Source organism: Peromyscus californicus, unplaced genomic scaffold (genome assembly GCF_007827085.1).
Source record: "Peromyscus californicus insignis strain IS unplaced genomic scaffold, ASM782708v3 Scaffold_82__1_contigs__length_181997, whole genome shotgun sequence".
Lineage (NCBI taxonomy): Eukaryota > Metazoa > Chordata > Mammalia > Rodentia > Cricetidae > Peromyscus > Peromyscus californicus.
In genome coordinates, this window is record NW_026294598.1 from 100,569 (window position 1) to 123,034 (window position 22,466).

The 22,466-nt window shown below is 39.4% G+C and overlaps 1 protein-coding gene across 1 annotated transcript; it reads right to left on the bottom strand.

The window, feature by feature from the left end:
• Positions 1 to 13,625: 13,625 nt before the first annotated feature.
• Positions 13,626 to 18,761, bottom strand: LOC128102847 (zinc finger protein 431-like). Its single transcript, XM_052726734.1, has 5 exons — positions 18,729 to 18,761; positions 16,506 to 16,632; positions 16,244 to 16,304; positions 13,806 to 14,920; positions 13,626 to 13,720 (listed from the first exon to the last, which is right to left on the bottom strand). Exons 1-5 carry the CDS (start codon positions 18,759 to 18,761, stop codon positions 13,626 to 13,628), a joined length of 1,431 nt encoding a protein of 476 aa, XP_052582694.1.
• Between the last annotated feature and the right edge of the window lie 3,705 nt (positions 18,762 to 22,466).

A 22,466-nucleotide genomic window follows, 5' to 3' on the forward strand; every position in this document is an offset into this window, starting at 1 on the left:
TTGCCCTGAAAATTCTACATTAGTATGTGTACTGACCATATTTTCTCCTTTACCTAAGATTCCTTGCAGGGCTCAGGGTCTGTCTACCTTGCCAGCTGTGATTCTGCATTCCCAGCTCCTGTATGATTCCAGCTCTGGAGGTCCAGGACTTTATCAGGGCCCTGTGGGTACACTGCATGGACTGTCCTGCTGTCTCCACTCACCTTGATCTTAGAGCAGCTTTTCAATTTACATGACAAGCACTGGCCATCGTGTATCTATCCTCAAAACTGAGGTTATCACAGGATCCTTAGGTCCTCTGAATGAAGCTAAAATTATTTACTAGCAGGGTATTTCCAGGGAGGGGGGAATGACTGTGAAGCATGTTTTGTGGGTTTGTCTCTGATGGTCTTGCCTGGGGGTGCATCTGGAGATTGTTGTTCTTGTGAGGAGAGAACTGATATAATTTCTGCTGAGTTTGCCTCAGGGAGAAGTTAGGTTTAGTAGGTGATCTGCACGCATGGCCCTGAGAGGGAGGAAGGCAGGGCTGCAGAAGCTCACAGGCCCTATGCACCAACCCAGCACTTGTCTTGCCTATCTCAAATGTCTGTGGAGCTGAAGGGGGTGTTCATAGAGTGGTCCCATCCCTGATCATTTGCAGTCCTGGAACTATTCCATGCAAATCTCTAGAACCTGAATCAAACTGGAAAAGTTGTTAACAAGGCTGGTGATGAAATCCTGGGAGGTGGAGGTCTTAGTGCTGCTGATGTGGATGTTTGGAGTGGCAGGATGCAGGAAATAACCAAGGAACAGCTAGCCATGTTCATATGGGTGTGAACCTGATGAAGGCAAATTGAGGTAGATGTCCACCTACCATTTTAAAGGACCTTCCTCCTACCAGGTTACTTTCTGATTCTTTAGCCTCTAATCCACTCTCCAGACCCTTCTTTGCATCCAAATTCTTTCCAAATACTTCCTGGGGCCTAGCTGCTTTACAGAGCTTTCCATGGGTCCCCAGTTTCTCTCAGATTTCAGTTATTGATATGTAACATAATGTTCCTTGGACTGCATGGGTGATCCTCATAGGTGAGGTAAAACTGGAAATGTTATAAGGTAATAAGCTCATAACTATTGCTTTGAGACATTTGTTATTTTGTATTTAAAACACTCATTGTATTGTCTATTATGAGAATTATGGAGCTTGTTGATATTATAAATTATTACTGTTTCCACAGATTGTGGTTTTGGTCTGTTGGAAAGAGTTGTAGTAATTGCAATAAGAATGGCAAAGACCTGCCAAACAACTGACAACAAATGTTGAAGAAGAAGTAGGGTAAAAGAGTAATGTCATGAGCAAGAAAGATATGTGTAGTTAGTGTGGCAAAAGTTATATTTTATGATGCTGATGGTCATCACACCAAGTTCACACTCGCGATTACTAAGTTCCTAAAACTCCTTCCTCAAGGCTGCTCACCTGTTCTAAGCAGGTTTGCTGAAGTTCAGGTCCAGTCTCTAACATACATCTGTTTTGAGGATTAGGATCCTGGGAGTGCAGGCAGATGAGCCACAGAAGACCCAGCACCATGGACTAATGAGCCCTGACTACAAAAAGTAGTGGTGGAACAGAAAAAGGCATCCTGGGAAAGGGAGTCAAACACATACTGATATTGGACTGCTGTAGAGAAAGGCATGCTGAGAAATGACCTGAGGGGCATTATGGGAAATGTAGTTTGTAATACACTAACAATACTAAGAAAGGCATCCTGGGAATTGAAGTCCAACACCTAGTGATGATCTAATGTGAACTGGAGGTTTCCTCCCAATGCCAGAGCCATGACGGGATATGCAGTTTATAGAACAATGACGATGTAGAGAGAAAGGCATGATGGGAGATGAAGTACAGACCTAAGAGACACCTAACCCTTACCCTAACTTTGACCCTGACCCTGACCTTACCTCCTGACCCTGACTCTGACCCTAACACTAACCCTAACCCTAAACCAAAACCTAATGGTAACCCTAAGCATAACCTTAACCCTTAAGCCTAACCCTGACCACCTGACCCTGACCCCCTGACCCTAACCCCATGACCCTGATCCCCACCCTCACTGCTAAGGTCACACAAACCTGCAGAAAGTCACGTCCACATGCTGAGGCCCGGGACACATGCTGAGGGCCCTGGACACCTGTTGACCAAAGAGGAAACTCCTGAGGACACAGGACACCTGGGCAATGGAGTCCAAATGTCAGGGTGCTGTGGAGAAAGGCATCCTGGGAAATGAAGTCCAAAGCATGCTGTTAATAAAAAGAAGGAACAGGAAGATTCATTCTGCCTCAACAGGCATGATGGGAAATGTAGTTTTTAATATACAATACACAGAAAGGCATCCTGGGAAATTAAGGTCAAAGAATATGATGGTATAAAGAGGGAACAGGAAGTTTCCTTTTGACCCAAGAGGCATGATGGGAAATGTAGTTTCTAGAACCATTCTTATGTACTGAAAAGAAATCTTGGGAAATGGAGTCCAACCCATACTGATGGTGTCATCAAAGGCATCCTGGAAGATGACCCAAGAGGCATGATGGGAAATGCAGTTTGAAACACATTGATGATGGAAGGGAACCTGCAGAGGGACAATGAAATTGTGGAGGACACAGGACAACAGAAGAGGGTCAGATACACCTCCTGAGAGTAAAGGACATGCCCATAAATGTAACCACAAACCATAACCACTAACCATAACCCTACATCTAAACTAACACTAACATGAACCCTAACCCTAATCCTAATCCTAAATCTAACCACTAAATGTAACCACAAACTTCCCCTACCCTAACTCTAAAAACCCCTAATCCTAACCAGAAAACACTGACCGAAACCCTTGACACTAACACTAACCCTAAGCTGTAACACTAACCTAACCCCCTGACCCTAATACAAAAATCTCATAACCCTTAACACTAATGCTAACCCCCTGATCCTAACCCTAAAACCCCTAACCCTAACACCAACCATTAATATGAACCCTAACCCTAAACCTAACCTAACTATAACCTTAATGCTAAGGCTGCCCCCTGACCCTCCACCACTGACCCTGACCCCCACCCTCACACTTCTGAGGCACCACAACCCTGCAGAAGGTTACATTAACCTGCTGAGGGCACTGGACACCTGCTGAAGAAAAGGGAAATCTCCTGAGGATACAGGACACCTGGGAAATGGGGTCAAAAATGTCATGGTGCTGTGGAGAAAGGCATCCTGGGAAATGGAGTCCAATATGTACTGATGCTCTGGATGAAGCACCCAGCACTGAGCCCCCAAGACTCAACACCCAGAAATTGAGAATGAACATCTGTGACTGAGCACCCAGAAATCAAGACTGAGCATCTGGGAGTGAGAACTGAGCAACCAGAAAATGGGACTGAGCACCAAGCACCCAAACTGAGCACCCAAAATTTGAATCTGAGAACCTGGGACTGAGCACCCAGAAACTTACCAGTTTCTGAGCCCCAGTACCCAGCCCTGGAAAGTGCAGGCAGATGAGCCACAGAAGACCGAGTACCATGGACTCATGAGTCCTGATTCCAAAGAGTAGTGGTGGAACAGAGAAAGGCATCTTGGGAAATGGAGTCCAACACATACTGATGATGTAGAGAAAGGCATCCTGGGAAATGAAGTCCAGAATGCAGTGATGTTCTAGAGAAAAACATCCTGAGAAATGTAGTCCAACACATATTGATGCTGTAAGGAAGGCATCTTAGAAAATGATCTGAGAGGCGTAATGGGAAATGTAGGTTTTAATGGACAGACAATACAGAGAAAGGCATCCTGGGAAATGGAGTCCAAAGCACACTGATGGTATAAAGAGGGAACAGAAAGTTTCCTTCTGACCCAAGAACAGAGGACACAGGGCACCTGCAGAGGGTCAGAGACACCTGCTGAGGGCAAAGGACATGCCTAAGTCAAAGCAGTAACACTATCACTAACCACTAACAATAACCATAACACTAACCATAGCCATAACCATAACCCAAACCCTAAACACAAACTCCACCTACCCCAACCCTAAACTTGACCCTAACCCCAAAAACCTGTAACCCTTAATGCTAACCATTAACCCTAACAGTAAAACAAACCTAAGTCTAACCCTGACTAACACTAAACTAACCCTGACCTTAACCCTTACCCAGACCCACAGACCATGAAACCTTAACCCTGACCCCGTGACCCTGAGCACCACAACTGAGGAGGCACCACAACCCTGCAGAAGGTCAAGTCCACCTGCTGAGGCCCTACATCTGTTGAGGGCCCTGGACACCTGCTGAAGAAAAGAGGAAATCCTGAGTACACAAGACACCTGGGAAATGGAGTCCAAAATGTCATGGTACTGTGGAGAATGGCATCCTGGGAAATGAAATCCAAATATACTGATGGTCTAGACAAAAGCAAACTGGGAGGTGAAATCCCACATGTAGTGAGGCTACAGAGAAAGACATCCTGGGAAATGTCCATAATGGATTAGTGCTATAGAAAAAGGCATCCTGGAAAATGTAGTTCAATATGTAGTGCTGTAGAAAAAGGCATCCTGGAAAATGTAGTTCAATATGTAGTGCTGTTGAAAAAGGCATCCTGGGAAATGTAGTCTCACATGTAGTGATGCTGTAGAGAATGACATCCTAGGAAATGAAGAATAATGTTCTGATGGTGTAGAGAAAGGCATCCTGGGAAATGAAGTCATTATGTAATGATATCTATAAAGAAAGACATCCTGGGAAATGAAGTCCAAATGTATTGATGCTGTAGAGAAAGGTATCCTGGGAAATGGAGTTCAACACATAGTGATGCTATAAGGAAAAACATCCTAGTAAACCATCCAAGAGGCATGATGGGAAATGTAGTTTCCAGTACCATTCTAAGGTACTGAAAAGGAAATGTGAGAAATGGAGTCCAATCCATGAGAATGGTGTCATCAAAGGCATCCTGAAAAGTGACCCGAGAGGCATGATGGGACATGTAATTTGTAGTGCACTGAAAATGTGGAGAAAAGCATGCTAGGAAATGTGTCCAACATGGAGCGATGCTCTAAACAGGGAACAGGATGTTTCTTCCAGACTCGAGAGTCATAACAGAGAGTGTGGTTTCTGGTACACTGCCAATGTAGAAAGAAAGGCATGATGGGAGATGAAGTACAAATTGAGGAGAAAATACAGAGCAAGGCTTACTGGGAAATGAAGTTCAGAGCATAGAGACACCTAACACTAACGCTAATGCTAACCCAACCCCTAACACTCAATCCTAACCATAACCTGCGGCTAACCCTAAACTAACCCTAAACTTACCCAGAGCATAATCCAAAACCTTACCCTAATCCTATCCCTAACAATAACTTAACCCTAACCTAACCTTAATCCTTAACCTCCTGACACAAACCCAAAATGCTAACACTAAAAATAACCTAACTTTAACACCAGCCCTTACTCCTGACTCTGACCCTCTAACCCTAACCCCTAACACTGATACCTTGACTCTGACCCCCACCATCACACTGCTGAGGCACATCAACCCTACAGAAAGTCACATTAACTTGGGGAGGCCGTATACCTGCTGAGGCCCTGGACACATGTTGAAGAAAAGGGAAAATTCCTGAGAATACAGGGCACCTGGGAAAGGGAGTCCATGGTGTCATGGTGCTGTGGAGAAAGGCATCCTGGGAAATGGAGTCCATCATAGTGCTGTTGTAGAGAAAGGCAGCCTGGGAAATAAAGTACAAATGTAGTGATGCTCTACAGAAAGGCATCCTGGGAAATGAAGTCCAGAATGTAGTGATGTTTTAGAGAAAGGCATCCTGGGAAATGAAATACTGATACCTTAAAAAAAGAAATACTGGGAAATAAAGTCCAAAATGTAATGGTTATCTAGAGAAAGGCATCCAGGGAAATAAAGTTGAAATGTCCTGATGCTATAAAGTCATCCTGGGAAATGAAGTCCCACATGTAGTGATGCTGTAGAGAAAGGCATCTTGGGAGATAAAGTCCAAATGTGCTAATGCTACAGAGAAAAACATCTTGAGAAATCAAGTCCAGAATGGACTCATGCTATAGAGAAAGGCATCCTAGAAAATGTGGACCAGATTTTACTGATGCTATAGAGAAAGTCATCCTGGGAAATGAAATCCTTATGTAGTGATGCTGTAGAGAAAGGCATCCAGAGAAACAAAATCCCACATGTAGTGGTGCTGTAGTGAAAGGCATCCTGAGAAATGAAGTACAAATGTTGTAGTGCTGTAGAGAAAGACACCCTGGGAAATGAATTCCAGAATGTAGTAATGCTCCAGAGAAAGGAATCCTGGGAAATGAAGTCAATATGTAGTGGTGGTATAGAGAAAGTCATCCTAGGAAATAAAGTTCAGAATTTAGTGATATGCTCTAGAGATAGGCATCCTGGGAAAAGAAGTCCAGAATATAATGATGCAATAGAGAAAGGCATCCTGTGAAATAAAATGCAAATGAACTGATTCTGAAAAATGGCATCCTGGAAAATGAAGTCTAGAATGTACTGATGATGTAGAGAAAAGCATCTTGAAATGAAGTTGACATGTAGTGATGCTGTAGAGGAAGGCATCTTGAAAAGTGAAGTCCTGAATTTATTGATGCTATCGAGAAAGTCATCCTGGGTAAAGGAGTTCATATGTAATGATCCTGTAGAAAAAGTGATCCTGGGAAATGAAGTCCCACCAATAGTGATGCTGTAGAGATAGTCATTCTAGGAAATGAGGTCCCAATGTACTGATGCTATATAGAAAACCATCCTGGGAAATGGAGCTCTGAATGTACTGATGATGTAGAGAAAGGCATCTTCGGAAACAAAGTCCAGAATTTACAGATGTTGTAGACTAAGGAATCCTGGGAAGAGAAGACCAGAATGTTGTGATGCTGTCAAGAATGGCATCCTGGGATATCAAGTTCAGAATATACTGATGCTATAGTGAAAGGTATCCTGGGAAATAAAGTCCAAATATACTGATGCTAAAAGAAGGCATCCTGGAAAATGGAGTCCAGAATATACTCATGCGGTAGAGAAAGTCATACTGGGAAATGAAGCCCCATATATTGTGATGCTGTAGAGAAAGGCATCCTGGGAAATGGAGTCCTAATGTCGTGATGCTATAGAGTAATGCATCTTGAAAAATGAAGTCCTGAATGTATTGATGCTATAGAGAAAGTCATCCTGGGAAATGAAGTCCAGAATGTAATGATGCTCTAGAGAAAGTCATCCTTGGAAATGAAGTCTGAAATGTAGTGATTATCTAGAGACAGGCATCTTGGGAAAAGAAGCCCAGAATGTAATAATCCTGTAGAGAAAGGAATCTTGGGAAATGAAGTCCCACCAGTAGTGATGCTGTAGAGATAGTCATCGCAGGAAATGAAGTCCAAATGTACTGATGCTATAAAGAAGCCATCCTGGGAAAAGAAGTCCAGAATCGACTCATCCTATAGAGAAAAGCATCCTAGGAAATGGAGTCCAGAATTTAGTGATGGTGGAGAGAAAGGCATCCTGGGAAATAATTCATAATATATTGATGATGTGGAGAAAGGCATCCAGGGAAATGATGTCCAACATGCAGTGATGCTGTAGAGAAAGGCATCCTGGGTAATGAAGTCCATAATGTAGTGATGCTTTAGAGAAAGGCATCCTGGGAAATGAAGTCCAGAATTCAGGGATGCTATAAAGAACAGCATTCTGGGAAATGAAGTCCATATATAGTGATGCTCTAGGGAAAGTCATCCTGAAAAATGAAGTCCGAATGTAGTGATGCTGTACAGAAAGACATCCTGGGAAATGAAGTATAAAATGTCATGGTGCTGTTGAGAAAGGCATCCTTGGATATGAAGTCCATATATAATGACACTATAAAAAAAGGTATCCTGAAAATGAAGTACAGAATGTTGTGATGCTGTAGAGAAAGGCATCCTGGGAAATGAAGTGGATATCTATTCATCCTATGTGAGCTCCAGAGATGAAAGACAGGAAATCACTTGGTTGCCAGTTACCTCAATGGCATTTACTTGTGTTTTGAAATTATTTATATATGTGCTGGCATGTGAGTGTCCATATGCCACACCAGAAATGTAGAAATAAGAGAAAGATTTGAAGGAGTGATATGGGTTCCTGGAGTATGAACTCAGGACACCAGGCTTAGCAGCAACCACCTTTACTCAAAGAAACTACACTCTGACATTTATTTGTCTTTTTGAGTAAGTGTTATGGAAAAAGTTTGGTCCTGAGAATAAACTAACTCATTCAATATGCAAGAACAAGACAAAAAGAGATATCAGTATATAGTTTTTATTCACAAATAGTATTTATTAGTCAATGTCTCCTATTTTCCATTATCTTTAAGAGAAAATATGTTTTCAACCAGAAAAAAAAACATTTTCCTGTTTTAATATTTCAGCTAATCTTATTTCAGCATCAATGAGACAGCTCTGTTAGAAATGTCTGTGTTGTACAAGGCTGTAACCTCATCTGGATCACCATCTGAAGATGGACAAAAGTAGACTCCACAAAGTTGTCTTCTATTCTTCACAATTCTGTCATGGCCTAAAAACCCATAGTCACATAACACACACACACACACACACACACACACACACACACACACACACACACATACACACACACACACACAAACACACACACCAGATTTTTTAAAGTAAATGTCATGGTTATTACATTATCTTGTATCTCTATAATTCCCTTAAAAGGCAATACTTCAAGATATTGTGCCATATGGATAACTGTGGTGGACATGAAGATGCATGGAACTTCAAATAATATATGCATATACATAGTACGTCAAGTTCTATTATAAAATATTCAGTTGATTACTGATTAACTTGAATTATTAATTCTCTTCCAGATAGATGAAAATGTTTCTTTGTATACACACATAAGTATTTAGTGTTTTTATACTCTCTATTAAGTATTTTAACATTAATATTGTTAAAATATTTTGAGAAAATAACATTTATTGGAAGTAAATCATCTACCCTTTGACTTGTACTCAGGAGACTGATGCATGAAGATCATGAATTCATATAATATCCATGACTGATAACTGACATTCAAGCTATTCTCTCACATTCATTTGTTGATCTGAGAAACTGCTATAAACAAATGTTTGGTCCTCAGAATAAACTAAATAATTTCATATGCAATAAAAGGAAAAACAAAAGAGATAGCAATATATCATTTTCACTTGGAAATAGAATTTATCATTCAATTTCTCCTACTTTGCTTTATCTTACAATGAAAATGTTTACAATCTAAAAAGACAATATTTTATTGATTTAATATTACAACTAATCTTATTTGAGCATCAATGAGACAGCTGTGTTGGAAATGCCTTTCTTGTGCAAGGCTGTAATGTAACCTTGATCACCATATGAAGATGGAAAAAAGTAGACCTTACAAAGTAGATCTCACTGCTATTACATTTTCTGGTGTCTCTGGATAATTCCCTTAGAAGACAATACTTTGGGATGAAGTGCCAAATGCATAAGAGATAAGGACATAGAGAAGCATGGGATAGAACAAAATGTTCCTTTGGATACATGCAGGAAGTGTTTAATGATTTTTTAAATTATCTATTAAGTATTTTAAAATTAACACCATTAAAATGTATTTGTAAGTAAAGTGGTTGTAAGAACTCTGGGTTTGGTTCCAATTTTCCCACCAAAATGTGAGATTTGCAACTCTGAGCAAAGGTGTCCTGAGTACCTGGGAGTCAGAAAACACTTTGAGCAGCTTAGGACAACTCTGACAGCTGCAACTGCAAAGAGACAGTTCAACCCTGAAGGACAAGGTATCCTGGACATCTCAAGCAGGTCAGAACAGTAGTTCTGCCCTGAAGGTGTCCTAGACACCTGGAGCTGTTTAGCACATCTCTGATGGCTGTAATTGCAAGGAGATAGTTCTTTCCTGAATGGCAAGGTATCCCAGACACCTGAAGCTGCTCAAAACAACAACTCTGCCCTGAAGGTGTCTTGGACACCTGGAGCTGTTTAGCCCAACCCTGGAGGGAAGATTTTCTGATTTCTCAGGAAAGTCATGCGTGGAAGTGCTTAAGCAGGGAAGGGTTTCCTGACTCTTCAGCAAAGTCAGGCTATACCTGGTATGATGGGGGATGGTCTCCCTGCAGGATATAGCAATCCTGCTCCTCTCCTACAGAGCCACTACAGCTGAGTTTGCTCAGCGCCCACTTAAGGGGGCTTCCTAGAAAATATCTGCTTCTCTGGCCAAAGAAATTACAAAAATGTCGCCATCTCCTCTTGCTCAGGAAAAAAAGTGTTACTTTTCAGCTCTTTTGCTCTGTCTACTCAGGAAGGATCTTCCATTCAGCTCCCCCTTGCTCAAGCCACTGTGAGACATCTCAGCAAGATTCTTTTGTTCAGTTCCCCCTTGCTCAATCCAACAAGGTTCTTCTGTGAACCAGTGAATGAAGGTTTTCACACCCAAAACACTTTTGAGAAAGAGATTTATTTGGGAATTAGGAGTCCAGGAGAATAGCTGCATCTACCAGAGTGGAGAGAATAACTCTCCTTTGACCAGACAGGAAAGTTTATATAGGATGTTTTGGGGATGGAGTCAAACTATCATTTTTTGTTTTTTTTTTCTGCCCAGGAATTGGCCAATTTTGTGGGTTAGGCACAGAGACGGTCCTGATTACAGGGAAAAATTGTTTTCCTTTCACTGGCCTTTCTTGGCATTTTGACACTTCCTTTAAGGTCAGGGCTCATTTCTTTCACTGACTCTGATTCTAGGGACCAAGAGTGTTATTTTGGAATCAATTTCAGGGTCAGGGCATGTTTCCTTGTTTCGTTTCTCTGGCTCAGGTACATGGCTCAGGTACAAAATACAAGTTTTGTTTCCTTCCCTGTTCCTGGGCCCTAGATACAGGATTCTACTATCCTGTTCTGTGATTGGTTGGTTTTACAACTCAGTTGGTCAGGGGAAGAGATAGCACTGATTTGAGCCAAACTGTGTTGTTTCTCTTTTGTTTGTTTCTTTGTTTGTTTGGTTTTTGTGTGAGTTTTTTTTTAACTGGCCTTATCTGTGTCATCTTTCCCTAGTTCTGGGCTCCAGGATCATTCTGGGTTTCTTTCTTACTTTTTTTTTTTTTTGCTTTTCGAGACAGGGTTTCTCTGTGAGGCTTTTTGCCTTTCCTGGAAGTTGCTTTGGAGACCAGACTGGACTCAAACTCACAGAGATCCACCTGCCTCTGCCTCCCAAGTGCTGGGATTAAAGGTATGCACCACCACCACCTGGCCATTCTGGGTTTCTTTACCCAGCACCTTTTCCCTACACATTTGACAAAACAACAATCAATGAAACTATATCATCTACCCTTAGACTTTTGCTCAGGTGACTGACATGGAGGGATCATGAATTCTAATGTATGCAAGACTAATTACTGACATTCAAACCAAGCTGGATAACAAACAACATTCCAAGGGAATTTGTGAAAAATATTAAAAATAAAACCAAGAACAGAAGTCCATCACCCTTTCCCAAAACCCTTACTTGAAAAGTGTGATCACATACTGCCTGAGACTTAAATAAAAATCAAACACTTAGATAATCGCCATCCCATTCTATACATTGCAGCAGATAAATACCTCTTACTACATGAGAGTCAAAAAAGGTGAACAAAAACCACAGAAGGAATGAAAGGACCACAAAATAAACTTCACTAATTGAATTTGCCACACATATAGAATGGTTCAATATCTATCTTTCATGTTGTAAAATAGATGCCACAATGTAGTCTTCACATCAGTCTTTAGTGAATATGGTTAATAACTTAATTACTTCAAAGCTACAAGGAAAAAGACATAAAACAAGTTTTTTTTTTTTTTTTTGGTTTTTCGAGACAGGGTTTCTCTGTGTAGCTTTGTGCCTTTCCTGGAACTCACTTGGTAGCCCAGGCTGGCCTCGAACTCCCAGAGATCCACCTGCCTCTGCCTCCCGAGTGCTGGGATTAAAGGCGTGCGCCACCACTGCCCGGCTAAAACAAGTTTTTTTCCCCTTGAAACAGAAAACAATTGTGATGTCTAAAGTCTTACATAAAGTTTACATAGGTAGGGTCTCTTTTGTGTGAGTACATACATATTTCCTGGTATCGAGATGACATAAAGCACTTTAAAATGTTGACAGGGGCTGAGCGGTGGTGGCACATGCCTTTAATCCCAGCACTCGGGAGGCAGAGGCAGGTGTGACCTCTGAATTGGTGGTGAGCCTGGTCTAGAAAGTGAGTTCCAGGAAAGGCACAAAACTACACAGAAAAAGCCTGTCTCGAAAAATAAAAAAAAAAAAGGAATACTGATTAAAGTGTTGACAGGGATAGAGAAATGGCCAAGCCTTTAATTCAAATTCATTTCCTGGACCAAGGTCTGGTTTTCGACAACTTTGAGTAATTCCTGCTGTAAGAAGGGCCAATGGTCTAACCTTGGGAACTAGAATGCACGTAGATATACCCACAGAAGGACATACAGATATTGCTTAATTAAAATTAAAAAAATATTAAAACTAACTTTAAATCATGAATGTTTTTCTATTGTAATTCTGGTACCATGGGTTTTGAGGCATCTAAATGATTACAGAGTTTTTCACTATCATGAATTGGTCCATGTTTCAGAAAGAAAGCATGGAGACTTGAAGTTAGCGAAATAAGTCATTTTCAGTCAGTGATATCATTTGGGAAGATTTAAGAAATGTTACCCTGCTGTAGGAAATCTGTCACTGGGGATTGGCCTGAGAGTTCCCATCTGCTTACCATTTCCAATTTACACATTTTTCTTCATGCTGCAGATCAAGAATGTGAATTTTTTTTTTTAGTTTTTTTTTTAATTTTAATTTATTTTGCAATACAATTCAGTTCTACATATCAGCCACGGATTCCCTTGTTCTCCCCCCTCCCATCCCCCTCACCTTCCCCCCAACTCCCCCCCCCCATTCCCATCTACTCCAGGGCAAAGCCTTCTCCACAGCCACAGACTGAGGTCAACCTGGTAGACTCAAGAATGTGAATTCTTAACCTCCTGATTTAACTGCCGTGTCTGACACTTGTTTCCATGCCACTTTTACTGGGTTCATGTATTGCTCTGGAACCAAGGGCTAAATTGAAACCTTTTTTAAGTTCACTTAGATATGATCCATTATCAAAGCAACAGAAAAGCAATTATACACATTTGTAAAATTTTACACTAGAATTTATTATTTCATGTATTTGAAAATAAGTATGAAATCTAATAGGGCTACCTTATGATTTAAATTTATAGGTCTTTTGTCCATATTAATTGACATGTGTAAACAAAATAAAAAGAGATATTATAATGCTTGAACAGATTATTGACACATTTTAGATTTTTTCCAAAATAATTAATCTTATGTAACTGAATGTAAGTATGTTGGCTGAAGATCATGCCAATTCATATATATTCATATTTCCTTTTTATTAGTTTTTTTTTCAGATCTTCAACATCTAATGTTATATTTAAAGGCTTTAAGAGACCAATTACACACTAAAAGTTTGACAGTTATAGGGTTACTGGGTGTTCAATAGGCATTACCACATTGATAATATTCATAGGGTTAATCTCCAGTAGGTGTTTTTATGTACTTGAAGATGACTAGGCTGTGCAAAGGCTTTACCACACTGTATAAATTCATAGGGTTTCTCTCAATTATGTGTTCTTTCATGAAATTGAAGAGCATTGTGATGAGCAAAGGCTTTACCACACTTATTACAACTGTATGCTTTCACCTCCAGTATGTGTTCTTACATGCAACTGAAGAGTAGTGCGGCGAGTAAAGGCTTTGCCACACTGGCTACATTCAAATGGTTTCTCTCCAGTATGTGTTCTTTCATGCGTTTTAAGATTACTGTTATGAGCAAAAGCCTTACCACACTGATTACATTCATAGGGTTTTTCTCCCATATGTGTTCTTTCATGCCCTCGAAGATTACTCTGACAAACAAAGGCTTTCCCACACTGATTACATTCATAGGGTTTTTCTCCCATATGTGTTCTTTCATGCTCTTGAAGATTACTACGACGAGCAAAGGCTTTCCCACATTGATTACATTCATAGGGTTTCTCTCCAGTATGTGTTGTTTTATGTAATTGAAGATGACTGCACTGTGCAAAGGCTTTTCCACACTGATTACATTCATATGGTTTCTCTCCAGTATGTGTTCTTTTATGCAATTGAACAGTACCACGACGAGCAAAGGCTTTCCCACATTGATTACATTCATAGGGTTTCTCTCCAGTATGTGTTCTTTCATGCACTTGAAGATCACTGTTTTGAGCAAAGGCTTTCCCACATTGATTACATTCATAGGGTTTCTCTCCAGTATGTGTTCTTTCATGCACTTGAAGATTACGATGACGAGCAAAGGCTTTCCCACACTGATTACATTCATAGGGCCTCTCTCCAGTATGTGTACTTTCATGACTTTGAAGAGTACTGTGATAAGCAAAGGCTTTCCCACATTGTTTACATTCATAAGGTTTCTCTCCAGTATGTGTTCTTTCATGCAATTTAAGAGCCCTGTGACGAACAAAGGCTTTACTACATTGATTGCATTCAAAAGGCTTCTTTTCCATATGTGTTCTTTTATGAAAATGAAGAATTTTCCAATGGGCAAAGGCTTTGCCACATTGATTACATCTATAAGGTTTTTTAACACTATGTGTTGTTTCATGCTTTTCAAGATGACTGTCTTCTGCAAAGACTTTACCGTATTGATTGTATTCATAGGGTTGCTCTCCAGTATGTGTTCTTTCATGCCTTGGAGGATGACTGTGATTTACAAAGGCTTTACCACACTGAGTATGTTCTGATAATTTCTCTGTAGTATGACTTCTTTCATGCCTGCAAGGATAATTGAAACATTTAATGGCTTTGCTACATTCATTACATTGTTGAGACTTTATATCTGCATGAACTAATTTTACAAATGTGTGTGAATAGAAAGAGTTATATTATCTTAAGGTTTTAACATGGTGTTTACACTCATGTTGTTCCCCTTCATTAAGGATGGCTTTGCATATTTGAACATGCTTGTCATAGTAAAAGTCTTTACTACCTGGCTCATATTTATGGCATCATTTATCTATGAGATTTTTCACGTATTTGAAGAGAACTGGGAGAATTCGGACATTTACCTCACTTATATTTGATAAATTTTCCTATACTGTGAATAATGCTACATTTTCAGAGTGAACCAGGACAAACAGAAGCATTTACACAGGCCTAGTACTCATAGGACTTTTCTGTGGTGTGTTTGTTGATCTATTCCAAATTAATCTGGAAAACCAATTGTTTGTAAATTTGAACCTCATTAAAAAAGTTTACTCAACATGGGGCTACTACGTGTCATGTAATTGTTCTGAGATTGAGAGATGTACATTATTCCTTTCCATATCCTTATGTTCATATGGTTGGTATGCAAAGTGACATATGATATAACTATAAAGAAAGAATAATGAGGTTTCCACATTTTATTTACAGTTGGAGTTTCTTTTCCCCATCAACATGTGATATAGGAATTAATGTTTCTCTAAAACAACCTCCACTAAATTCTTGATGCTAACTACCTATCTTATTAAAATTAGCAAAGACAGAATAACTTTTTGAGTAACAATGCTTTCACTATGGATTATTTGCTTATCAAAAGTTTGTGAACATATTCTTTTTTTTTTTTTTTTGGTTTTTCGAGACAGGGTTTCTCTGTGTAGCTTTGCACCTTTCCTGGAACTCACTTGGTAGTCCAGGCTGGCCTCAAACTCACAGAGATCTGCCTGGCTCTGCCTCCCGAGTGCTGGGATTAAAGGCGTGCGCCACCACCGCCCGGCTTTGTGTACATATTCTTGTCATACATTCAGTGTGTACACATTTTGTAATTTGAGTAGTATGAAACTAAATGGACTGTCACTTGTATAGCATAGATCTGATGAAGCTATTATTCAAATGATGCTTTCTCTTAAGGCATTGATTCCTTGTCTTCCTTCTTAAAAGAATGACTTGCAAAAACAATTCAGTTACCTGCCATTGAGGTATATTTTTTGTGAGCATGTAATGATCATGAAGGCATTTTAAGCTGTGATTACTTACAATGTTTCACTTCCTTAAAACTTCCAGATAAGTTAAATATACCCAGAGGCCCATTTGTATCAGCTTGCACAAGAAAATTACCTTCCATGATTTTGAGAACTTTGACAATGTTCTTCAACTTCAAGATCTTCCCAATTGTAGCCTAAAACATTGAATGAGGAAATGTATGAAATATTACAAGAAGCCAAAAAGTTTACATTGCTATCTTCATTGATCCTTAGAACTAAGCCTGTTTTATTTACCTCATTCTTCCTCATTCTCAATCAGAATTACTGAAGAGCATTAATAACCAAGAAACTGTTGTCCCCTTATTTAAAATGTGAAGAAAAATTTGCACTATTACCTATAGCAGTGAGGTTCATATAGGTCTCCAGCATCACATCTTTGTAGAGATTCCTCTGTGCTGGATCCAACAATGCCCATTCTTCATGAGTGATGTCAACATGCACATCATTATATGTCACTGTATTCTAAAATATGCCGTCCATAAATATGCCATCGACATGTACAAAATAAAAAGTATGATACAACATAGTAAATGTGTGCTTATTTGACAATATAGTCATACAATTCTGGTGATTGTTACATGTATTCCATAACTCAGATATTTCAATGAAACCATCAAGTTACTTTACAAAGAAACTGAATAGGAGATTTACTTCTATTATTTCTAATGCTTTGAACAGGATACCACCTTGCAAGAGAAATGCCTATTAACAGACATAGAGAGTCAAGCAAACACTTCAACAGTACTGAACACATATCAGAGATATTGTATGAACATTTAACTACAAAGAAGATTTGTAAGCTGAGTGTAATGGCTCATGCCTTTAATCCCAGAAATTAGGAGGTAGAGGCAGGTATATGTGCTTCTGAGTTGAAAGTTAGCCTAGTCTATCCAATCAGTTGTAGGACATCAAGAAGTAAATATTAAGAACGCATCTGCACTGAAAATTTCCATTCAAACAAACAAAAAGTTAAGATGGATTCAGAGATTTTTTTTTTTTTACTGAAGTTTCTACAAAGAGTTCGGCATTTACTGGAGTTCCGTATTCATCTTCCAGAAACCTGAATTGCTCCAATTTATACAGTACTTTAATAAATCTTACTAAAAGAAACTGTGCACTTAAGCAGTTACAAATAGAAGATAACATTAGCAATATCAATGATGATCATAAATAATCAACACAGGGAAGGAGAGATGGCTCAGTAGTTAAAGATCTCTTAGTGGTCTTGCATATAAATGGGCTCAATTGTCAGTACATATATTGGGGAATCACACAACTGTTCATTATTCCAGGCATGTGGGTTCTAAGACTCTCTTTGGACTACTGTTAAGACAGGCATACTGTGGTGCATAGCCATGTAATAGACAAAAGAATCATACTCATTAAAAAAAAACAAAAAATACAACAAGCAAAAAATATGACACACAATTTAATCTAATGGCTCAGAAGGCTCAGACACTACATCCTGGAAGAGAACAGTATCTTCTGCTGAATTTCAAAACTTAAACTGGGGGGAGGGTGTACCTCAGCAAAACATCACATGCTTGACATGTACAAAAACATATACACTAGGCCCATCACCCAATAATATATATATATATATATATTTAAAACCTGGAAGGTTGGACAACCTTTAATCTCAGCATGTGGGAGCAAGAGTCAGGTGAATCTCTGAGTTGGAGGCTAACCTGCTTTACAGAGCTACTTTTAGGGGAATCAGGTCTACTCAGCAAAAGCTTTTCTTCAGAAGCAAAATAGAAACATCAAAATTTAAAAAAATTCAGGCTAGCAAAATGTCTTAGCATTGAATACCAATTCCATCAATTGTATTTTATGTGATTTAGTGATACTATCTATACTGGTCGTGATGTCATGGCAGCAAAAGAAGGAAGCTGGCTGCTTCATTTCAACCACAAAATAGTAGAAACATAAAAAAGGAAATGGGTTTAGGCTGTAGAAACACATATCACCACCCCCAATGAGATATTTTATCCAGTGAGGTTGGACAAGAACACCAAAGAAAGTAACCAAGGAGAGACACATGTTCAAATACCTCATCCTATCTGTGAGTTTTTTATTCAGTTGACTAGATTCTCACCCAGGTCACTATAGGCTCAAGGGTCATCCATGAAGAAAATGCATTTAGTCACTTCAATGATTCTCATAGTCTGCAACAACTCCTACACTGTTAAAATGTCCAAAGTCTCCTTTCACACTCAAGACAAATTCTTTACTGTGGCATATTATAAAATCAGAAAAGAATTTAAATATTTCCAACATATGAAAGGCACAGAAAATCCATTACCATCCCAAAGGAAAGGAACTAAGACACAGTGAGGAAAGATTGGACCAAGGGAAAACTAAGACCCAGCAGGGCAACCATTGAATATGGTAGCTAGCTCTGTGTCAGAGACATGAGGCTTCATTTTCAAAGGGCTTAGATGGCTCTCTCCCTCCACAGCTTCCCATACATGTCTCTCTATGGTTACCTCCTCTCGCTATATGCAGCTAGCTCTCTATGTAAGATATTTCATAGATTAATTATCTCAACATCTTACGGTCTCAAAATATAACTCAGGCTTCATCCTCATGGTATCATGCATTGAACTAAGACAGTCCTCTCACTGGAGCACTTACCATACCAAACACAGATGCCTACAACAGAGCTGAACTGAAAATGCAGACTAAAAATGTATAATCTTAAATTTTATATCATTCTTGTCTCCAGAACCAGGTCAACATCAATGATTCTCCCAAATTTGGTTTCTAAGTTATGATGGCCTCTGCCATGCTTAGACCAGAGTTGCAGCAGGCTTTGAATAAAGTTGCTTCCTGGGAATGGCAATCACTTTGCCTAATCCCTCCATTAACTGAGGGCATATAAGGATGCATTCTTACCCTTGGGACACTTTGCTAGGCTTCTGATGTAGAATAAGGGCCTTCTTTTTAATGGTGATAATCTTCTTGAATATTCCTGACTCTGGTCAGCATTTGACTACCTTCTGCAAATTCATAGTGCTCTTTTTCTCTACAACCAATAGAATTTTCATTTATTTATGTCCACTTCGTGATTTTTGTAATGTTGTACTGAATGAACCATAAGTAATAGCTATCCAAAAAAGTCATTATTCCATCTAAGAAATCAGCCCCATTATTTTTTTAAAAAGATTTATTTTTTTATTATGTAAAGAGTGTTCTTTCTGCAAGTTTGCCATATGCCAGAAAGGGGCATCAGATCTCATTATACATGGTTGTGAGCAACCACGTGTTTGCTGGTAATTGAACTCAGGACCTCTGGAAAAGCAGACAGTATGCTTAACCTATGAGCCATCTCTCCAGGCCCCATTATTTTTTTTTAATTCTGCCTTACTCAATCAATTTCTTCAGGGCATGGGAAAATAAGAAAAGTTAGGGTCCAAAATATCACTCACATGACCTCTATTTTAATTACCATTGAAATCTTTGACCTCTACCTCCATTGTTTGCAGTACTTTTAACAGTATTTTATTCAAAGTATTACAAGAATGACCAATTGAGATCATAATGCTGCTTTCTATGTCTTTTGCCATCTAAATTTTGATATGTTCAACATTCCCACAAAAGTCACCATTCCCAGCACCTATCACATTCTGTTATAACTTACTTTTTTCTTGCTCTGATTCAATTCTCTATATGAAAGCACCTTAGGTGACAAACGTGCTTATTTGACTCATTCCGCCATATCACAATCCATCATTGTCAGTGTTTAGGATAGATATTCAATCAGGCAACTGAAGGCAAAAACCATGAGGAATCTTTGTTTCGAGGCTTTCTCTCTAACATAGTCATTGTCTTTTATGTCAAGCTTGCTGTCTTATCTAGTGCAGGTCAACTTTCTTAGGGATATTGCACACTCAGTGGAAGGGCTATCACCCATCAATCATAAATCAACAAAATCTGCTAAAAACTTAGCAACTAGCTACTCTGATGGGGCACATCCTCAACAGATGTTCCCAAAGGTGACTGTGAGCTCAGAAATGTTGACCTATGAAAGTAATTGTGAAACAGAGACAATGATATATGAGACTTTACAAACCAAAACCCAATGATTCAACTGCATCAATAACTTAAAGAGAAAAAAATGATGATGATAACAAGTAGCAATACAGATACACCAAGAAATGAAGAAATACAAGTTTCTAAGATCAAGAAGATAAAAACTAAAATTGTTCCTCCACAATTCCTCCAAATCAAAAACCTAAGGAACTCCTGCTGTGGGATGGTCTGTATGTCAAATGTGTTGCTGATTAGTCAATAAATAAAACACTGATTGGTGATTGGCTAGGCAGGACAAGGAGGAGAATAAAGCTGGAAAGTGGAAGGCTGAGTCAGAGAGACACTGCCAGCTGCCACGATGACAAGCAGCATGTGAAGATGCTGGTAAGCCACGAGCCATGTGGCAAGGTATAGATTAATGGAAATGGATTAATTTAAGCTGTAAGAACAGTTAGCAAGAAGCCTGCCACGGCCATACAGTTTGTAACCAATATAAGTCTCTGTGTTTACTTGGTCGGGTCTGAGCAGCTGTCGGACTGGCAGGTGAGAGAGATTTGTCCTGACTGTGGGCCAGGCAGGAAAACTTTAGCAACAAATGACGTCCAACGTGGTGGCAAGAGTTTCCACCTAAAGACTGAGAAAAAAGATTCTAAAATGGAGCTAAAAACAGCTTCCTAATTGTCTCTCTCAAATGAGCGGCAGCTGCCAGTTTGAGCTACTCCTAGCGTGCGAGCTCAACCTGCAGTTTGGCAGGAATGAGGCCTCTGCAAGTGGCACATTAAGCTGCATGGTGGATTTAGCCTTTGCTAGTACAAAACAGAAAAAGAGGTTTCTGGGCTACACGGTGCTTGGATAAAAGCATAGACCCACAATAGCTCCCAGAGCAGGCGGTAAGCATAACACCACCATGTTGGGAAGCTGAGGTGGGCGGAGCCAGCAGCCAAAGCTGCAGCAGTTTAAAACAATAGATTCACAATAAGAGCTTCAGATGTAGTAGTTTACAATGTGTGTAAAATATACGTAGGCATGAAAGAGACAAAATAGGTGATATATACAGTTATATAAACAAATACATAGTTTTAAAAAATAAAGTCTTTAAAGAGACAGTAAAGTTAATATAAAAAATAAGACATGTGAAGATGAATAATACACAGAGAATCTGGATTGTGTTTTCTTTGGGATTTTTAACTGCAGAAAAACATTTGATTATAAAAACTGTTGAGTTATGCCAAAATGTATATTTTAAATGTACCTTGACTTCAAAATTTGGATATAAGGATATGTTGCTTTGGAAAGGAGACTCTGCTTTTGTTCCCACAGAAAGCCAAAGGCTATGGATTTGTTCCAGATTAAGATACATCAGGTTTGACCAGCCAAGACCCCCAGAAAGGTGACACCAAGGCCCAGATGATCCAACATCCAGAATGGTTTCAAGGCAACTGGCTCAGACGATACAGCCTCATGGACTATTCCATGATCCTAAAATTTTCTTTGTGTCCCCATAAGATACAGCGTCCCCCTCCAGCAGGAAGTAGTAAGAGAAGCTACGCCCAAATTCCCAAATTATATGTAATTTTACTTTGTTAAGGTTAAAAACCTTCCTTTTTGAAAAAAAAAAGGGGGAAGTGCTGTGGGATGGTCTGTATGTCAAATGTGTTGTTGATTAGTCAATAAATAAAACACTGATTGGCCATTGGCTAGGCAGGAATTATAGGCGGGACAAGGAGGAGAATAAAGCTGGAAAGTGGAAGGCTGAGTCAGAGAGACACTGCCAGCTGCCATGATGACAAGCAGCATGTGAAGATGCTGGTAAGCCACGAGCCATGTGGCAAGGTATAGATTAATGGAAATGGATTAATTTAAGCTGTAAGAACAGTTAGCAAGAAGCCTGCCACGGCCATACAGTTTGTAACCAATATAAGTCTCTGTGTTTACTTGGTCGGGTCTGAGCGGCTGTGGGACTGGCAGGTGAGGGAGATTTGTCCTGACTGTGGGCCAGGCAGGAAAACTTTAGCAACAAACTCCTAACTTAATATAGCAATTTTCCATAAAATAAAAATAAGTGAAGTTCCATCATTTGCCAGAGAAACAATATAACTATATCATAACTAATAAAAAATCACAGCATACAGACAGTACCACTGATAAAAGGGGACAAAAAGACAGACCTACAAATATAACATTGTCCCTTGAAAAAGAATTATAAGTTTCTAATCAAAATCAAAATCAAAGAAATCACTGACTACCACTCACAAGGTGCA